Source organism: Lampris incognitus, chromosome 2 (genome assembly GCF_029633865.1).
Source record: "Lampris incognitus isolate fLamInc1 chromosome 2, fLamInc1.hap2, whole genome shotgun sequence".
Lineage (NCBI taxonomy): Eukaryota > Metazoa > Chordata > Actinopteri > Lampriformes > Lampridae > Lampris > Lampris incognitus.
Window position 1 is genome coordinate 40,312,649 of NC_079212.1, and position 21,583 is coordinate 40,334,231.

The window sequence follows — 21,583 nt, forward strand, 5'->3', positions numbered from 1 at the left end:
CGCTACCCGGACTCCCCCTACACACAAGTATTTTATACAATCAAAGCTTTTCGAGTCTGCTCTTACAGGCCTTAACATTACTGTTCAGGATTACACCATCCCTTCCTGCCAGTGTTTGGATTGGGAAACAGTTTTTCATTTATTCATGAGGCTATTCATGCAAATTAGTAAATTATTCATCTATTTAGCGGGCTAATGCCCGACATCAAAGTTAGCTTGTAAGAGCCTCATAGAAACAGACTTCATTACATGTACTACTAAAAAAGCTCAGTTGACCAGCTGGAATGTGTTATGAGGTTACACGACCACAGACTTTGCATGGGCGAAGTACTGATCATCATCATCTTCACCACATGGGGTCACATAATCTGCAGATAAAACTGAACTTGACTGTGTTGGAGCACAGCACAACAGACATTGTTGTAGTTCATCTAAAAGATTTATTAACTCCCGTTTATTGACAGCGGACATCAGAATAAAAGCCCCTCGCCTTGGGCAACAACAGTGCCTTAGAGCTTTCATGACTAAATCATCAAAATGAGAAGCACATTCACATGCGATTTTTCACAATGTTTTTGTGAAACAATAAAAGCAGATTTCCGATTTACGACGCCTTCTAAAGACATGGCATGAAAGTGCGTCACTGACAGCTAACAGGAAGCGTGATATTGTAGATATTAAGGTAGTATTTATGGGGATGTTTTGGAGTTCATCGTTCCACTGGCTCCACCAAGTATCTCTTTGTAAATTAAAAAATCGGATTTTTGATTCTGATTTCTTGCCTTGGCTTCATTACTTATAAAGAATTTACTTGATAAGAGTTTTATGACGGCAATAAAACATTTTTTTTCCTGGATAATGTTTTTTTTCCCTCTTCCCATTACTAACAAATATAAAAACACCCTTGTGTTATAAAGGGGAATTGTCTCCGGATGTCACCCCCACAAGGCGCCGCACTGCCCGTGTCATCATCGGTGGCAGACCGGGACATGTCTTCGAGGGCATGCCTTGCGTGTGTTCAGCCTGGTTATCATTTGGCACGCCATCCCGGGTCCAGCCTCTTTGCAGGAGTATTGGAAGACTTGTGTTCATATTTTTCTAATGAATAAATCGGCCCCAAGCCAGACAGTTTGATCTCTGTGTTTTTGTCTCCCGGACTGAAATTACCCTGGATAGCTTGGTACAAATGTAGAAGTCAGTAGAGCTTGTATTAAACCATAGATAGCCTCCCCCCCGCCCCCAAATATACTAAAAAGCAAAAAAAATAACACTTGAATATCCTTGAAAGGTACAATTTGCACCCACCTAGCAATAAATCTTTTTATGGCCACGTCTTCTCGGTCAACATATCGAATAAGAGCTTCAGTTTGAACGCATTGGCAGCACTATATTGTTTTTATTGTAATAATCGTATTTAGTTTCTTCAAATGGCACTCGTTTGTCAAATGAAGGAGAGCAGAAAATGTACAAAACTCATCAGGAAGTGTCGAGAAAGTGCCCTTTGTTTCAGGAATGAATGGCTTGAAACAGAAGAACTCTGTATGTTCTTAATGAGATGTTACCGGAACCTTAGAAAAGGTTGCAAGGCGGTCACTGCCCCAGATGACCTTATACCTCAGTAGTACCCTGGTATTCACCCACCAACAGTCTGAAGAACTCTGCTTTCAGGAGTAGGACACTTCACCATCATGTTTGTAACCTGAAGCAGAGGATGCAGTTGTGGTATTGTATGGTGTTTTTTTTTTTTTTTTAATTCATTTCAACCTCCTTTCTCTGAGGAACTGGGGGCTGACTGACTGACACTGACACATTGTCTAACCGAGAGGTGGGCGTGTTGTTCTGAGAGAGAATAAGGATTTTTCGTCTGTGGTGTTGTGTATCTCATTGTCTGCCTGTTTGACAGCATCCTGGCTCTTGGCAGCCCTCTATTGATCAGACAAATTGATTGGTAATGTGTTATTTCATCTCTGTCTGTCTCCCACCACCTCCCTACACCAACCCTGTCCCTGTCCCTGTCCCTGTCCCTGTCTCTGTCTCTCACTCTCACTCTCTCTCTGTCTCTCTCTCTCTCTCTCTCTCTCTCTCTCTCTCTCTCTCTCTCTCTCTCTCTCTCTCTCTCTCTCTCTCTCTCTCTCTCTCTCTCTCTCTCTAGGATATTGACTGGGTGCAGACAGAGAAGCATGTGTTTGAGCAGGCGTCCACCAATCCCTTCTTAGTAGGCCTCCATTCCTGTTTCCAGACAGAAAGTCGGTAAGGGGCTGACTAACTCTCTTTAAAGTGCTCATTTCTCAGGATTGAATTCACACTTGTACAAACTCGCACCTCGATAGAGCTCTTCTCACATGGCTGTGTGCCCCAGAGTGTTGATTTAATATCTTTAATTAATATATTGCAATCAATAGCACATATGGTTAAGAAAACCATCTTCAAAAGGAGCATATGGGGGCATCCGGGTAACGTAGCAGTCTATTCCGTTGGCTACCAACACAGGGATCGCCGGTTCGAATCCCTGTATTACCTCCGGCTTGGTCGGGCGTCGCTACAGACACAATTGGCCAGGTCTGCTGGTGGGAAGCCGGATGTGGGTATGTTTCCTGGTCGCTGCCCAAGCACCTCATCTGGCCAGTTGGGGCGCCTGTTCAGGGGGGAGGGGGAACTGGGGGGAATAGCGTGATCCTCCCACACGCTACATCCCCCCTGGTTAAACTCCTCACTGTCAGGTGAAAAGAAGCGGCTGGCGACTCCACAGGTATCGGAGGAGGCGTGGTAATCTGCAGCCCTCCCCGGATCGGCAGAGGGAGTGGAGCAGCGACCGGGACAGCCCGGAAGAGTTGGGTAATTGGCCGGATACAATTGGAGGAGAAAAGGGGGGAAAAGCCCCCCTCCCAAAAAAAGGAGCATATGACATAAGTACAGTTCCTAAAAATTACATTTACTCAAATCAAAGTGATGTGCAGTGGATGTCAAAACTCGGCTCGACCTTTCCAGTTTCCTGGTCTTGTTATGTTTAGCCCTGAAGGAAAAATCCATCAATTTGGCCTGTATTCAGTGGAATCATTTATTAACAAACAAAATCACGCTGAAAAATAAAAGGCTATATATTTCTAATGATGCATTAAAAATGGAAAACCAAGTGCGTAAATGTCACCCCTTATAATTTGGGGATGGCAGCAGTGTTAATAATTGATAACTACATTCCAGAGCTCATACAGATTTGCCTCTCCCTGAAATTAACGGAAGATCTTCCAAATAGGATTTCACAGTTTCTTTTTTGCAAAGAAAGTGTTTACAAATGTATAGAGACAAGAACGTTGATCTATTAAACGACTCCAGATGTGGGAGAGTTTATGGTTAAAATGCTCAGAATGGTTAAAATATATTAAAAAGAAGACCTCCAAGATGTTAAATGGTCACTAACACGCAGCGAGGACTTTAGGAAGAGAGGAATCGTGGCACCAACAGAACTTCAGACCAAACCTCCAAAGTGGATGTCGATGTAAAGCGTTGGCTCATGAAGGATGCAAACAAGATGCCAAGAGCAACCCAAAAACAAAACCTCTGGGTCTGGCTTTGAGGGGCTGAATAGCAAGATGGAGGCCATGCCTCACTGAAAAGAACATACAAGAACAAAATAAATTGGTGGAAATGAGGCACTGTCCTTTTTGAAATTGGTGAGTGCTACCCTACATCCTTGGATGTGGTTCTTTGAAATACAAGAACACACGTTTTATTTTAAGACTCAGTCACATAAAATCATTGTGGAGAAATATCTTCTGGTTTGAATAAACAAGCGTATAACTTTTTTTTTCTTTGTGGGGGGAGCAAATACTGCAGAACACCAGTCTGTAAGGTTGGGCATCATCATAGCCATAATTACTAATCCTTTCATACAAGCTTTTTATATTTTGCACCAGATTTGATGTAGATAATGGTCTTGGGCATATGCACCAATTAACTCCACTGTTTGGTAGCTGGCTGCCAGACATCCAGCAGTTATTTACATAGACTTTCAAGAGTTGGACTGCGGAGTAAATTGATCCAGATCAGCCGGATCCAGCAGCAGTTAAGACACGGCCCAAGTCAAACCCATTCTGAATGCTTCGGTTTACTCTGTTCATTTTGCACCTGACTGCAACCCGAGTGAAATACAACACACCGCTGAACACGCAAGACTATTTCTAAAACCAGAAGCACACCAACAGTCAAAGAACCAGGTGTCCGGGTAGCGCAGAGGTCTATTCCGTTGCCTACCAACACTGAAATCACCGGTTCGAATCCCCGTGTTAACCTCCGGCTAGGTCGGGCGCCCCTACAGACACAATTGGCCGTGTCTGCGGGTGAGAAGCCGGATGTGGATGTGAATCCTGGTCGCTGCACTAGCACCTCCTCTGGTTGGTCAGAAGGTCTGTTCAGGGCAGAGGGGTAACTGGGGGGAACAGCAGGATCCTCCCACGCGCTACGTCCCCCCGGCGAAACTCCTCACTGTCAGGTGAATAGAAGCGGCTGGTGACTCCTCATGTATCGGAGGAGGCATGTGGTAGTCTGCAGTCCTCCCCGGGTCGGCAGAGGGGGGTGGAGCAGCAACCGAGATGGCTTGGAAGAGTGGGGTAATTGGCCAAGTGCAACTGGGGAGAAAAAGGGGGGCAAAAAATCCAAAAGAAAAAGAAATCGAAGAGCCAAATGCAAATATCAGAGAAAGAGAATCACTGTCACACTCTGGAAATATGCACGTCCATCAGTTTGGTTGTGTAACGCTAATTTTTGTGGCCACCCTACTAGTCAACTGCCATAAGCGAAACATTCAGACACTATTTGGATATGGTAACTAAATCCGTCCATTGACAGCCATTATTGGCAACCTTTATATTAGCGTTCTGACATGAGTAAACTCTGGGGCTACAGCATAGTTAAATAAACATATTTGACACCTAATTCATTTACCATTATGGCAGGAAAATGCCTACATTTCTGAAAGCTTCTGCAGAGCTGTGGGCTATTGAATCTGTTCATTTTCTTTAAAAATGTTTTCCAATTTGGGGTCTGACTTTGGCAGCCCTGGTCTTGCATGTAGGGGTCTCATTAAATTAGGGTTGTTAAACAGTCACGCCGCGAGTGCAGTGGGAGAGGAGAGGGCTGAGACCGCAGCACTTCCAACCAATCGTAGTGGTAGGTATTTTTGCTGATGCCCAACGCTCCTCAAAAGGCACGTTGACTTGTTTGGCTATGGAGAAACCTTGATAATTAAACTGCTGTAGATATTTTAGCGAAAAAAACGAACAAACATTTTTTTTTGACTCCAAACAATTACACGCGCGTCATAGATTAAATGAATAATGACATAGAAATGTGGCGGTGGTGAAACAAGCAATGGGCCAGTTTCTCTGGTGTGAAGCAAGGCAGGGCTCCTTGTCTAGTGTGAAGATGAATAATGGCAGATATCAAGATGTTTTGATGGAAGATCTGCTGGTCTCTGGAGAGTAAAAAAAAATCCTGTTGAAGAAAATGTTTCTTTCAACATGTAAACAGTCTGACACACACAGCCAAATTACCCAACGAATGTCTCCCCAAAGGAAGACCTGCATCTCAGCATGAATCAGCCCAGACACAGATCTCCATCTCCTGCCATAGAAAGTCTATGGACTGACCCAAAGAGGGGCACACATAAGAGGTCCGCTTGCTGCTTTAGGCAGGCAGCATGACATCTTTTGCAGGATATTTCCCCCAAGTAGTGATTTAAGTTTTCCATTTTCAGTTTAGCGTTAAAAACCACCTTGAGTTTCACATCCGGGTGGCGTAGTGGTCTATTCCGTTGCCTACCAACACGGGGATCGCTGGTTCGAATCCGCGTGTCACCTCCGGCTTGGTCGGGCGTACAGACACAATTGGCCGTGTCTGCAGGTGGGAAACCGGATGTGGGTATGTGTCCTGGTCGCTGCGCTAGCGCCTCCTCTGCTCGGTTGGGGCGCCTGTTCCGGGGGGGCTGGGGAGAATAGCGTGATCCTCCCATGCGCTACGTCCCCCTGGTGAAACTCCTCACTGTCGGGTGAAAAGAAGCGGCTGGCGACTCCACATGTATGGGAGGAGGCGTGTGGTAGTCTGCAGCCCTCCCCAAATCGGCAGAGGGGTGGAGCAGTGACAGGGATGGCTCTGAAGAGTGGGGTAATTGGCCAGATACAATGGGGGGGGGGTGTCCCGTTGAGTTTTTAATTTCATATCGCTGTCTGTTTTATCCAAATGCAAGAGAGGAGTCAGATTCAGTCGTTGCAACACAATAAAGACTAGATGATTTGCGCGGCCATGTAGACGTTTGATGCCCACTACAGGTAAACATGAGAGACGCAGTCTTGAGTCGGTGAAATGTTTTGGTTTTTTTTCTGCAGACTTCCTCATCACTCTTCTTAAGCCTTCTATACTTTTATACACAGGCTGTCCTTGTGCACTCATCTATACACTTCCTTTACTCCTGTGATTCACACGCTGGACTCGGAGAAACCCTCTGAGAAGGTTTGCTGTTTGCTAACGTCTGTGTTCTCACACTTTGCCCTGGTCCTCAGGTTGTTTCTTGTTATCGAGTATGTGAACGGCGGCGATCTGATGTTTCATATGCAACGACAACGGAAACTCCCCGAAGAACACGCACGGTAAAGATCCAGATAGTTTTTTTACTTTACCATATGATGAGGACTAAACCTTTAACAGGAAATTCAGTGGATGTTATAGTAGCTTGTACAGTAAACACACAGTCTTCAGGAATGTGACCTGTACAGAGAAAGAGGAGGGTTTGTTTTGACTTTCATAACCCATACTAATTTTAAATACACTGCTGTTTAACTTCACTGTTTACAAACAATGTCAGTCATTCACAACTATTCTACAGCTTTAGAAGCCTTAATGGGGGGGCATCCGGGTAGCGTGGCGGTCTATTCCGTTCACTACCAACACGGGGATCGCCGATTCGAATCCCCGTGTTACCTCTGGCTTGGTTGGGCATCCCTACAGACACAATTGGCCGTGTCTGCGGGTGGGAAGCCGGATGTGGGTATGTGTCCTCGTTGCCGCACTAGCGCCTCCTCTGGTCTCTTGGGGCAGCTGTTCGGGGGGGAGGGGGAACTGGGGGGAATAGCGTGATCCTCCCATGCGTTACGTCCCCCTGGTGAAACTCCTCACTGTCAGGTGAAAAGAAGCAGCCGGCGACTCCACATGTATGGGAGGAGGCCTGTCGTAGTCTGCAGCCCTCCCCGGGGGTGGGGAGGGTGGGGGGGTGGAGCAGCTACCAGGACGGCTCAGAAGAGTGGGTTTAATTGGCTGGATACAATCGGGGAGAAAAGGGGGGGGATCCAGAAAAAAAAGCAGCTTATAAAACTTGCATTGAGCTGTTGCAAACTGCCATGCGGTAAATGTTGGAGTTGAGAAACTGTCCGGTGGAATATGGAAAAAAAGCCAGCGGTAGGATGACGTGGGCTGAATGGGGTTATGATGTTGCTGTGAGATGTTAGCACTTTAGGCTGGTTGCGTAGCAATTTGAACAGTAGAAATTCAAATTGAAGCAGAGTTTTTTTTTTGTTTTTTTTTTTTTGGACATCCGTGATCTCTTTCAATTTAGCAGTGGCAGATACGGTGACTGCCGTGATTTACCCCTGTTCACTCTGAAAAATGTAATTGAAAAATGTGAGGGACGGGGTCGAGTGATGCCCCCGGCAGTGGCTACCGCTCAGTAGAGGATGACGCTGTGGCGGGTGGATTCGTGATTGGATTTTGGTTAAGTTGACATTGCATAACACAAAGACCGCATTCAAAACAAAACAAAACAAAACAAAACAAAAAAACAGATCAGGAGAATTCAAAGAACTGTTCTGAGGCCGGGTTAAGATGATGGATTGAACGGCCTAAAATGGGTTTTGAAAGTTCACTTGCATTTCACATCATGTAAGGTACAGGGTGTGCGTAGATCTTGCCTTTTGGGCCATTAAAAAGAAAAATCAAAAAGTTTTAATAGCGCATACTTCACCAAGTCCTCATGGACTCTGTGGAGCTAGCAGAACCCCGCTCGTCTCCCACTGCTTTCTGTTCACCTCGGAAAATGAGCGCCCATTATTCATTGTGGCTGTCTACTCACGGGGCACTGTGAATGCGGCACTGATAGATGCTGGATCAAAGGCAAGGTAATCTAGACTGGCACCACTGGGCCGCTATCGGCCCTCGCGATCTGTATTTTGGAGACCACGGCTGTGCGTATGCAAAACAGCATGGTAATCACCCGTAATGATCATACATATTCATGAACCTTGATCCTAGAGAGCCCTGGTGCATTGCCCTGTGCCCCCGGGGAGGTGGGTCAGTTGGCAGTGGATGCATAAGCTGATAGGTTGCAGCTTATGCCAGTCTTAATGCCTTTTTACCAAACAATGGTACGTTTTTTTTTTTTCAAATGATAGAAGTGGGGTTGCGGTTCACTTTTTTTCCCCCCATTCTCTCTCTTTTCTGCATCCCTCCCTTACCATCGTCTCACTCTTTCTGTGGCTGTATATCACTCCCACAGAAAGACTCACCGGGGCCAATACAAGCTTCTATCTTTGAGACAGCGAATATAAAATCTACCACATGGAGACGGAAACCGTGGGCTTGTATTGATTTATCATAGGCACACAACTGAACGTATTCCCACAAGCTCACACCGCGCCAATATACACGCACACAACATGTAAATAGTTTAATGTCGACCATTAATATATTACCGTATCTTTTACCATAAACAAGATTCAAAAAAGGACTGGTTGTTAAAATCCCTAGTGTTTGCACTGCAACAGATTCAGTGGAGATCAAACTGGAGATGTCTGCCAAGGTGACATTGCCACCACCAGGACACATCATCAGTTGTGTACCTCAGCATCACAGGGTGTTTCGGCCTTTTATCACAAGACACCCTCCGCTGAGGCAGGCCCACCACAGGTTGATCAGGCCTTGGGTGTGTGACCTGTGGTTAGCTGTTCACCCTGGCAGCCCAGACGGTGTCTCTCCTTTTGAGCCAGATCCAGTGGCTAGTCCTCTCAGCAGTGTTGGCTAGCTCTTTGATCACTCTCCTGTGGGCCTGCCCCCTGACTCCTAGTTCCCTCAGGAGTTTTGCTGTGGAGCTGGCAACAAAGCCCCTACAACCCACCTCCACAGGGCGCACCTTCACCTTCCAGCCTCTGTCCTCTGCTTCGGCTGCTAGGTTGGCGTACCGCAGCTTCTTACGCTCGTACGCTTCATCGACTGCATCCTCCCAGGGGACTGTGAGCTCAATGATGTAAGCGAGCTGGTTAGAATTGGACCAGAGGACGAGGTCTGGTCGCAAGGTGGTTGTTGCGATCTCTGTCGGGAAGATGAGCTTCTGGCCTAAGTCCACTCGCATTTCCCAATCCCTGGCTGAGTTTAGTAAGCCTAAGTTGGAAAGTGAAGGGTTGGCCTTCAGTTTATTCCCCTCTCGAATTAAAGCTGGGAACCGCCGGGGCCCTTCCTGGTTGTTGAAGGGTTGGGCATTGATGGAAACCCTCTTGCAATCGAGTTCAGCTGCCAAGCACCTGAGCACCTGATTGTGTCGCCAGGTGTATCTGCCTTGGGTAAGGCTGGTCTTGCAGCCAACCAAGATATGCTTGAGGGTTGCTGGGGCTGTACACAGGGAGCAAGATGGATTCTCTCCAAACCAGAGATTTAGATTTATGGGAGAGGGCAGGACATCATATGTGGCCTTGATGATGAAACTCAGCCTGTTTGATTCCATGCTCCAGAGCTCACTCCATGTGAGTTTCCTCTTTTCAACACCCTCCCACCTCATCCAGCGGCCCTGTTTGGCTTGTGCTACGGCTTTAGCACATCTGGCTGCTTCTTCTTGTCGGCGGACCTCCTCAACCACCATAGTTCGCCGTTCGGTAGTAGTCGCCTTTTGCCAGGTAGGTGTTTTTATTCCCAGGCCAAGTCCGCCTCTGCCTTGTTGAACATGGCCTACTACGTCTCGGTGGCGGAGGGCAGATTTCGCCTCCAGTACAGCTGCAGCCAGGGTCCATTTCTTCCCTGTTGCTAGGGTTGGAGCAACTCCTCTCACTATTGGGTCTCGGGATTCTGTGAGGGACATGTCCAGCCTCACTTTGGCACATTTGAATTCCTCAACCAGGCTGGAAATTGGCAGTGCGAGGGCTCCATTGCCGTAGAGTCCAACACTGCTGAGGCACCTTGGCAGTCCAAGCCACTTCCTCACCTGCGAGTTCACTAGCCTCCCCAAGCGATTGGCATGAGATAGTGAGACTTCGTACATGGTTATTGGCCACATGAGTCGGGGTAGCAGCCCAAACTGAAAGCACCAAAGCTTCAACTTCCCGGGCAGTGCAGTGTTGTTGATTTGCCTGAGGCCACTGATTGTATCCTGGCGAAGTTGCTCCAGTTGCTGGGTGTCTTTGAGGTCTGCATTGTACCACCGTCCGAGGCTCTTGATGGGCTTCTCCCGGACCGTGGGGATTGGTTGATCACTAATGCAGAACCGTTCATCTGCTAGCTGGCCTTTGACAATGGAGATGCTGCGAGATTTGCTTGGTTTAAACTCCATTCGTGCCCACTTGATGTTCTCCTGGAGTTTCTGCAGCAGGCGCCTGGTGCATGGTTTTGTTGTTGCTATGGTGGTCAAGTCATCCATGTACGCCCGGATTGGTGGAAGACGCAGGCCATTCCTGGACCTTTCGCCTCCCACCACCCATCGAGATGCACGGATGACGAGCTCCATTGCCATGATGAATGCCAGGGGGGAAATAGTGCAGCCCGCCATAATGCCCATTTCCAGATGTTGCCAAGTGGTGGTGGTGTTCTGTGTTGTGACACAGAACTGGAGATCCTGAAAATAGGTCTTGACCAACTCTGTGATATTTTTGGGGACATGGAAAAAATCAAACGCCGTCCACAGGATCTTGTGAGGAACTGATCCAAAAGCGTTGGGTCTAAGAAAACCACGTGCAGGTCTCTCCGTTCTTTCTTGGCAGCTTGTATCTGGTGCCAGATGATATTAGCATGCTCCAGACATCCTGAGAAGCCATGGATCCCGGCTTTCTGCACTGATGTATCAACAAAGTTGTTTCTTTGCAGGAATGTGGAGAGCCTTTGGGCAATCACACTAAAAAATATCTTTCCCTCTGCATTAAGAAGGCTGATCTGGCGAAACTGGCTGATGCAGGAAGAGTTCTTTTCCTTGGGGATCAGAATGCCTCCTGCTCTTCGCCATGCCCGGGGTATGACTCTTTTCTGCCATGCCACTTTCATCAGCTTCCAGAGGTATTTCAGGACTCCAGGAGTGTTCTTATAAAGTCTATACTGAATACCATTGGGCCCAGGAGCTGACATCGATCTTGCCTGCTTTACCGTCCTCTCCATCTCGCTCCATGTGGGGGGTCTTGTATCCATATGGTGGTCAGGTGGGTGAATTGGTGGCATGTCATCCGGGATGGTAACTGGCTCATGTCTCCGGACATCAGAGTAGGTCTTCTTTAGGTGCTCTTCCAGATCTCGTATGGGGACTCTAAGGCTCCCATTTTTCTTGCTGTCAAAAAGGCTCCTGACAAAGCTGTAAGGGTTGCTGTAGAAACGAGTCCTAGCCCGTTCTTTCCTCTTATGCTGTCGTCTGAGGTGTTCTGCTCTTCGCAGCTTTGTCAAATGCTGCTTTATTTCAGCCTGCAGTGCGTCAAGCCCAACCCTCTCTCCCTCTGTGGCCTTCCTCCACTGCTTCCTCAGTTGTCTTCTCTCCTTCACCAACCTGTCAATTTCCCGCTGTCTCCTAAATTTGGGCTAGGTTGAAGGGTCTTTCTGCCTACTGGGTATCTTCTCCTTCATTCCAAATCTCTCTACGCCATAGCTGTAAATGATGGCTCCCATGTTCTCCAGTTTTCTTTCAACTGTTCCCTTTTGACCTTCTAGTAAGAGGACAAGGTCAGAGTTGATGGTCTCCCACTCAATCTTCTGGCTGGACTTGGGCCACAGGATTTGAGGTTTTCTTCCTTCCATCTTCCTTTCTGCTGCTGGCTGTGGCTGGCCGGGCTCCAGACCGGAGTCCACTGGAGGGTCTATGCAACGTTGAGCTTCGTCTGGGGTGCTGATACCCTGAGGACTGTGGGGGTTCTCCTGCCTCCGGGCTTCACTCGACTGATTTGGCCTACTTCTTAAGAAGTATTGGTCAATGCGAGGCCCTTTACCGAGCTCACTAAGGCACTTCTTTTTGCCTTGATGGATCTTAAGACCCTTCACTGATGTAACCTTTGACCAGCCACAGATGCAGCTGTGCAGCTTTTGTCCTGCCAGTGCTGATGATCCACCGGTTGCAGTGCTGGTCATCCGACTCATTGTCAAATCCTTTCCTTGTTCTGTTACCGTGTGATCCACCTGTGAGTCATCTTGCGCCCCCGCTCTCAGAGACTCTGGGGGTATTCTTCTCCTTAAAGTTTTCGTAGCAATATTGGGTGGATCCAGGAACGCTAACTAGCGTTGGATCCTGTTAGTATGAGTCGCTAGCCCATACCAGCCCCGTTGGGGTCTATTCCTTCCTGTCAGCAGTCTTTCCAGGCCGTCATCTGGTCTTTCCCTGATTGTCAGCTGCCCTTTCGCAGCGGTCACTGGTTTACTCCAGATATTCAAGATTCAAAAAAGGACTGGTTGTTAAAATCCCTAGTGTTTGCACTGCAACAGATTCAGTGGAGATCAAACTGGAGATGTCTGCCAAGGTGACATTGCCACCACCAGGACACATCATCAGTTGTGTACCTCAGCATCACAGGGTGTTTCGGCCTTTTATCACAAGACACCCTCCGCTGAGGCAGGCCCACCACAGGTTGATCGGTCCTGGGTGTGTGATCTGTGGTTAGCTGTTCACCCTGGCAGCCCAGACGGTGTCTCTCCTTTTGAGCCAGATCCAGTGGCTAGTCCTCTCAGCAGTGTTGGCTAGCTCTTTGATCACTCTCCTGTGGGCCTGCCCCCTGACTCCTAGTTCCCTCAGGAGTTTTGCTGTGGAGCTGGCAACAAAGCCCCTACAACCCACCTCCACAGGGCGCACCTTCACCTTCCAGCCTCTGTCCTCTGCTTCGGCTGCTAGGTTGGCGTACCGCAGCTTCTTACGCTCGTACGCTTCATCGACTGCATCCTCCCAGGGGACTGTGAGCTCAATGATGTAAGCGAGCTGGTTAGAATTGGACCGATTAATATCGTTCATCTAAATCTGTTCATGAAATTCTTCTTCAAAATTTAGGATTTTAATCAAGCCGTGTGCTTTTTTCCCACATGAACTTATCTTTTTAATTTACCACTTATCTCTCCAGATACACGGATTAGTCTTCGTATGATGAAGTGCAGCCACGGAGACACTGCATCCATTAGAGTAGATTTATCAGATTTATCAGATTTACCCTTTGGTTAAAGAATACAAACAAATTACCCCCCCCCCCACACACACACACACACCCACACACCCACACACATTCTCTGAGTGTCTTGCTGCTTATTTTCAGATTTTACGGCGCTGAAATCTGTATCGCTCTGAACTTCCTGCATGAAAAGGGCATCATCTACCGTGACCTGAAGTTGGACAACGTTCTCTTGGACCACGAGGGACACATCAAGCTCACAGACTACGGCATGTGCAAAGTAAGCGCTATAGATCCCACGCCGCCGCCGCTGTGTGGATGGATGACATGAGATTATTAATAATGCATTGGATCAATACCGACGAGAAATACTAAGGGACTCCTTTCTTTCCCTTCCTCCCTCCCACTGTTCATGTTCTGCCCTTCACATTTCTCTTTCTCACCACAACTTCTTTTTTTTTCTCTTTGCAATCGCTATTCCGTCTGTGGTGGTTCCCACTGCTGTCTGTAATTCAGGAGGGGATCAGACCAGGGGACACTACCAGCACGTTCTGTGGAACACCCAACTACATAGCGCCAGAGATCCTCCGAGGAGAGGACTATGGTGAGTACTCAAGTTAACAAGATGTACCAGCAATATATCTAAGACGCATAGATGCCTTTTGGAGGAGTGCTCATGTCAGCAAAATGTCAGTCGCTGAAATGTCCTCGGTGAGAAAATTGGCTTTGAGTACTGCTCAATTTGAATAGCTCGGTGGGAACAAACCAGGCATCTTTTCGGGTCTTGGGTCTATTAATAATGTACAATGGCGGGGGCGTCCGGGTAGCGTAGCAGTCTTTTCCGTTGCCTACCAACACAGGGACCGCCGGTTCGAATTCCTGTGTTACCTCCGGCTTGGTCGGGCGTCCCTACAGACACAATTGGCCGTGTCTGTGATTGGGAAGCCGGATGTGGGTATATGTCCTGGTCGCTGCACTAGCGCCTCCTCTGGTCGATCGGGGCGCCTGTTCAGGGGGGAAGGGGAACTGGGAGGAATAGCAGGATCCTCCCACGTGCTACGTCCCTCTGGTGAAATGCCTCACTGTCAGGTGAAAGACGCAGCTAGCAACTCCACATGTATCGGAGGAGACATGTGGTAGTCTGCAGACCTCCCTAGATTGGCAGAGGGGGTGGAGCTCGGAAGAGTGGGGTAATTGGCTGGATACAAATGGGGTGAAAAAGGGGGAAAATTCCACAAAAAAAAAGATAATAATAAAAATGTACAACGGCCACTGTAATTGGTTGTTTGCAAGTTTGTAAACCACCACATCCTCCTTTTTAACAAACAACACTATATTAATGGGGCTCTGTATAATCCACGAGTCTCATCACACCTGTGTAAATATAAATATCCAGGTTTGGGATTGTAAAATTCCCAAAACTTATTTCAAGGAGTAATTTTAAATGCCACACCCAACTATTGGATGACTGCTCAAAATCAGCACACTGCATCAAAGAAGGTTGAATCAGTTCATCTGGATACAACGTTTATTGACAGATACTACGTATGTTTCATCACTTCATCTAATTGACATCTTATTGAGCATGCATCAAGTACACTGTATGTTGTTTTCTCCCATCCACCAGGCTTCAGCGTGGACTGGTGGGCTCTGGGCGTGCTGATGTTTGAGATGATGGCTGGGAGGTCACCTTTCGACATCATCACTGACAATCCTGACATGAACACTGAAGAATATCTCTTCCAAGGTGAGACAGAGGTCATACCTATGACCTAAACCTGGCAAGAGGAGGCTTCATATCAAAGACAGCAGCTCTCTGCTCCAGAAATTAAAAACTGTGTAAAAAATTATATACACTCACACACACACACACACACACACACACACACACACACACACACACACACACATATATATATATATATATATATATATATATATATATATATATATATATATACACACTCACCGGCCACTTTATTAGGCACACCTGTCCAACTGCTCGTTAACGCAAATTTCTAATCAGCCAATCACATGGCAGCAACCCAATGCATTTAGGCATGTAGACATGGTCAAGACGATCTGCTGCAGTTCAAACCGAGCATCAGAATGGGGAAGAAAGGTGATTTAAGTGACTTTGAACGTGGCATGGTTGTTGGTGCCAGACGGGCTGGTCTGAGTATTTCAGAAACTGCTGATCTACTGGGATTTTCACGCACAACCATCTCTAGGGTTTACAGAGAATGGTCCGAAAAAGAGAAAATATCCAGTGATCGGCAGTTCTGTGGGCGAAAATGCCTTGTTGATGCCAGAGGTCAGAGGAGAATGGCCAGACTGGTTCAAGCTGACAGAAAGGCAACAGTAACTCAAATAACCACTCATTACAACCGAGGTATGCAGAAGAGCATCTCTGAACGAACAACACGTCGAACCTTGAGGCAGATGGGCTACAGCAACAGAAGACCACATCGGGTGCCACTCCTGTCAGCTAAGAACAGGAAACTGAGGCTACAATTCGCACAGGCTCACCAAAATTGGACAATAGAAGATTGGAAAAACGTTGCCTGGTCTGATGAGTCTCGATTTCTGCCGAGACATTCGGATGGTAGGGTCAGAATTTGGCGTCAACAACATGAAAGCATGGATCCATCCTGCCTTGTATCAACGGTTCAGGCTGGTGGTGGTGGTGTAATGGTGTCGGGGATATTTTCTTGGCACACTTTGGGCCCCTTAGTACCAATTGAGCATCGTGTCAACGCCACAGCCTACCTGAGTATTGTTGCTGACCATGTCCATCCCTTTATGACCACAGTGTTCCCATCTTCTGATGGCTACTTCCAGCAGGATAACGCGCCATGTCATAAAGCTCAAATCATCTCAGACTGGTTTCTTGAACATGACAATGAGTTCACTGTACTCAAATGGCCTCCACAGTCACCAGATCTCAATCCAATAGAGCACCTTTGGGATGTGGTGGACCGGGAGATTCGCATCATGGATGTGCAGCCGACAAATCTGCAGCAACTGCGTGATGCTATCATGTCAATATGGACCAAACTCTCTGAGGAATGTTTCCAGTACCTTGTTGAATCTATGCCACGAAGGATTAAGGCAGTTCTGAAGGCAAAAGAGGGTCCAACCCGGTACTAGCAAGGTGTACCTAATAAAGTGGCCAGTGAGTGTATATATATAGCAATTCTTGCACTACTGCTGTAGGGAATCAAATTTCTCAAATGGCAATTTTTGATGATTACCAATGTAATCATCAGTCAGTAGGGGAGGACTACTTTTAAGACTCCATGGATGTCTCCATATGCCAAAAGAGGACATTTCTGCTTAAGAAAAACATGGTTCTGTTTTTGTGAACATTTCTCATATTCCCTCTTTGTTCCCCTGAACCAGTCCCTTCCTTGCAAACTGGGATATTTGTAGACAAAGACAACTGTTTAGTGACAAGATCATCTCTGGATAAAACAGGATAAAAAGGTGGTTTATACACCTGTGTAAAATCTCAAGACTTGGAGAATCTTTCTGCATGCTTCATTAAGATGGGTAGCGGTATATTTGAGGTTATTTCACTAGAATCACGTTTTATTAGCTCACTTGATAAGATCATATTTCAGTAACTCAATTTGTATTTTTTGCTCAACTTCAGTCTTTTAGCTGATGATTGAGGCTACTATTAGTTCAACAAATTTCAGAAACGGTGCATAACAGAGAGATGCCCTTCTTACATGTGTGAACTGGGCTTCAGCCAAAGCCAAAGGTGGTGATAAGGGTTGGAGGAGACACATTCATTCTATCACATGTTCTGTTATGGAAAATATTGATTCAAAACAATTTGACTTCACCCTTACTGTTTTTCAGTGGTCAGGTCAGTAGTGTGAAATAAGGCCATTGATTGATATTTCCCGTGACGTGGCGACAGGCATGGGCACAAGTCCATGAATACTGGGATGGCATCCAGTGCTTTACCTGTGCCCCTTTCCATAGGGTTAGTGGTTGTGTCAGGAAGGGCAGCCGACGTAAAATTTTGCCAAATCATTATGCAGATTGACAAGACCATATCGGCTCGGTCGAAGCCCGGATTGACAGTGGCCGCCATTGGTGCTGTGCCCTCACAGGGTATCGATGGAAACTATAAAATCCTCTGTGGCGACCCCTGAGAAACAGGGAGCAGGCCAAAAGAAGAACAAGATTGATATTTCCTGTGATGACTTTGGTCCAAAAAAACAAAAACAACCATCAAGAGTAAACATAAAGCAACATAAGCCAAGGTACATTTAATGCCAGTAGTGTCATCCCCAAGTCCTTCTCCAATGCTGAGGCCCACATTTAGGTACCATCCACAAAGACACATCCTTATTTATAGAGAGACATTTCCTACAGATTTGTAAATTGACCCGGTGAAGTACTTTTTACATTCAGCCCTACATTTTGAAGGACTATAAAAGCTGAACCACCAACATGAAATAGAGATTATGATGCTAGGTTGCAGATGCTAGGTTTGATGGTAGCTGCTTGACATATATTACATGTGTCTTAAGCTACAAGGTGTGACCGATCTTTGATGTACATCCATTTTGTGTATGTACGTCTGTATGTGTCATTATTTCCAATGGACGTCTGTATCACCATCATTGCTGAAGTTCACTGTAACCTACAGCAGTATTATGTAGATAAAAAAATCAGATGTCAGTATAGTTTCACCAGATTTTGGAGATCTTGGATGCAATAATTCCATGTAAATTTAAGAAATGTGCAGTTTGCAGATACTTCTGCATTGGTCAAAATTGGCTCCAACCAACAGAAGCCTCACTGAAAATGGTTTCATTTTTTTCCCCCTTCAAGGAGCTTATGGGGATTAACTACATGAATGCTAAATGCACACTAAAAACAGGGTTGAATTTTTGAATGGGTTTATTGTTGAATATACCCATAAATAGAAATATTTGTAAAACGTTGGCGTTTTAGCATCACATCGGCTGTCCTAATTGTCGGGGAGGTGCAAGGTGGAGAAGCTACCACAATGCCTCCCATCGGCTTCGCATTTGTGTTTGCTCAAACCATATGGTACCCCTTCATAGTACGCCCGCTTCCCTCATCATCCCTCCAGTAATTTCTCTGCTGTAACAGACATTCCTCCATGCTACTATAGCCTCCCGTGACGCATTATGTCTCCACCGTGCCTGTGGAAGGCATGGCATGGCACCATGAGGAGCATCTGTCACCTGAATCATCCCCCTCATGCCCCTGTGGGCTCAGCAACATGCTCCTGGATGTGTGCCTCCCAACGGATACCGGCCCCTTCACTATAGGAGCAGCTCCGCCATATGCCATCTATGTAGACCTTGTGCCAGGCCTTACGCTAGGTATTGGTGCTACCAGTGCCAACCCCAGAGCTATAGACAGACAGGCGCACAGAGACTGGCAAAGGCTTCTGCCACCGAGGTGGACCAGTCACAGGGTGGCATCCAAATCCACACTAATTTCCATTTTCATTAAAAAAGAAAGAAGAAAAAAACAAATGTGCATTTCAACAACTGACCTTCAAAGAAACATGAAGGAAATCAGACATAAAATAATGGTCAAGAGAAGTAAGAGTAGCGGTACATGGCAGGTTTTAAACCAACAAATAGCAGACCAAGGACAACCCCCCCCCCCCCGTGCTCTGTGTTTCCTAACCCAAGTGGTGGTATTATTCTGCTGCTTTGTAGACGGTCATGATAGTAGGCAGCTCAAGCTTAGCTTCTAGCTTTAGCCTCTTCACCTCTCTATTTCTATCCCCCTTCCCCCGGGCATCTCAGCCCCACCAGATGCCACCACTCTCCCTCTGTCCACAGGCGAACCGACGCCTCCCGCCTGGAACTCAGCCAGCTTGCATGGCAGGACTGTCAGAGCAACATCCAAAACCCCCATCCGGTGTGAATGCCATTATTCGGGCAAGCATAAACAAGCAGTTTGAGACCAAGAGCAGGGGACACTCTCTTCCCGAAGGCAAGGGACCTCTCAGTGCCTTGGTCAGCCGCTACCAGGCCCTGTGTTTTATTCTGGCTTTAGATGACTGTAGCAGAGAGACTAGAAGGAAGGTCTACCAGATGAAGAGCTATTAGGTATAGAGATATATATTTGTGAAAATGTGAGTAACAATACTGTATTATACAGCTGTACTGTATGTCGTATTGATGTTCACATTTGCTTATTCATTGCAGCCTATTGACAAACCGGGGAATTAAGTTTTCACATTCATGGATTGTCCACTGGTGATGTCAGCGGCAGACAATTTTGGCAGCGTTTCAGAGATTAACAACACTGTTCAGTATTGTGACTGCTAATGGAGTTTCATCCCTACAACATATATAGAGAGCAGGGTTGGGAGGGCTACTCTATAAATGTATTCCGTTATAATTACTCATTACCTGTCGAAAAATGTATTCAGTTACTTACTCAAGTATCACAATATTAAAATAATGTAATCAGATTACTTTCAGTTACTTTTGGATTACCTCAATGCCAAATATGAAAAAAAAGACAAAATAAAAGATATCAATAAAAAGACTTTTACTTAAGTGAATTTTGTAAGACAACAAAACAATGTAACCTCAGAAAGGACAACAGGGACACCAAGCTTTTAAGCATCAAAAAATGTAGCAGTTTAATGCGTAGATTAAAGGCACCCACGCCCACCCGCTCTTTTAGGCCTGCTACAGGAATTAAGAGTATCCAGCGTTTTTTTTAATCAACAAATCAGGTGTCCACCTACTGAACTGTCAAAAAGAACATCATAAAAGAAATTCAGGCAGTAGGCCTATGGATCCCACATTAAAGTACGTTTTGTCCCACACAAACACACTATTTGTCCCACATTTGGTTTGTTGGTATCTGGTCAACCCATATGCAAGCCAGAGTAAAAGAAGGTGCCACAGATACAAAACTGGGTAGCCTGTCAGTAGGGTTGCCACCTTTAGCTCAGAAAAATTAGGGACAGTTAACCCTATCCCATCTCAGCCCCTAGGACCACCTCCTCAGGCTCCATGACCCCCTACCTCAGTGGAAAAGGTTGCTTTTTTTTTTTTTAATAAATAACAATTTCCCTGATTCTATGGATGCACACACAGTGTAGTATTGGTTCAGAGTGTGCCAGGCTTAAAAGGTTCATGTAAAGGGATGTACGTATACAGTAGGTTAGACGACTGCCTACCATAAGTAGACCTAGTTGGAGTAACATGTCTCTTGAAAACAGACATGAAGCCACATAATGTTTCAGTTAAGTGCTTTACTGGCAAACAAAAGCAACACACAAAATAAATTCAGTGAACATAACAATGTACTATTGTACAAATTTGCAATGTACTTTGTACATTTATTATCAAACCAAATTATATAATTTTGTTAGGAAATAAAAATTTTAGGACTTAGGCCATGTGGTCCTGGTACCCCGGGGAAACTGCACTGATAAACCACCGCAGTTCTCCGGTTGTGAGAATACGGAACAAATCATACTCGGTTCAGCAAAGAACACTTAATTTCCTTATAAAAAACAGGACGATTTAAGCAACGGGTGGCAATATTAACAAGCGCGATTACTTAATGCCTGTTACTGTATTCCATTACTCCCCAAGCCTGATAGTGAGATAATACTGAAAGGCAGGGATATCTTTTTTGGGGGATTTTCCCCCCCAATTGTGTCTGGCCAATTGCCCCACTCTTCTGAGCCGCCCCAGTCACTGCTCCACCCCTCTCCCGATCTGGGGAGGGCTGCAGACTACCACATGCCTCCTCCCATACATGTGGAGTCATCAGCCACTTCTTTTCACCTGACAGTGAAGAGTTTCACCAGGAGGACGTAACGCATGGGAGGATCATGCTTCCCCCCAACTTCCCCCTCCCTCCCAAACAGGCGCCCCGACCGACCAGAGGGGGCGCTAGTGCAGCAACCAGGACACATACCCACATCTGGCTTCCCACCTGCAGACACGGCCAATTGTGTCTGTTGGGACGCCTGACCAAGCCGGAGGTAACACGGGGATTCGAACCGGCGATCCCCCTGTTGGTAGGCAACGGAATAGACCGCTACACTTCCCAGATGCCCAGGGATATCTTTTTTTACAAAAGAAAAAGAAAATTGTTGTCTTGAAAAAGAGTCTGAACCAGTCTTCCACAATAAATACCAACAAATAACTGTTTCTGTGGATTATATCCACCTAGAATGT

At 46.3% G+C, this 21,583-nt stretch overlaps 1 protein-coding gene across 2 annotated transcripts in view; it reads left to right on the plus strand.

Annotated features, from left to right (window-relative positions):
* prkcz (protein kinase C, zeta) overlaps positions 1 to 21,583 on the plus strand; it is a 157,233-nt gene that overhangs the window by 101,364 nt on the left and 34,286 nt on the right. For both annotated transcript variants that reach the window (XM_056273162.1, XM_056273163.1), the window contains 5 exons: positions 2,153 to 2,250; positions 6,555 to 6,641; positions 13,515 to 13,650; positions 13,887 to 13,974; positions 14,998 to 15,117. In XM_056273162.1, coding sequence (XP_056129137.1) covers positions 2,153 to 2,250; positions 6,555 to 6,641; positions 13,515 to 13,650; positions 13,887 to 13,974; positions 14,998 to 15,117 — 529 coding nt within the window. The remainder of the gene's footprint in view (positions 1 to 2,152; positions 2,251 to 6,554; positions 6,642 to 13,514; positions 13,651 to 13,886; positions 13,975 to 14,997; positions 15,118 to 21,583) is intronic.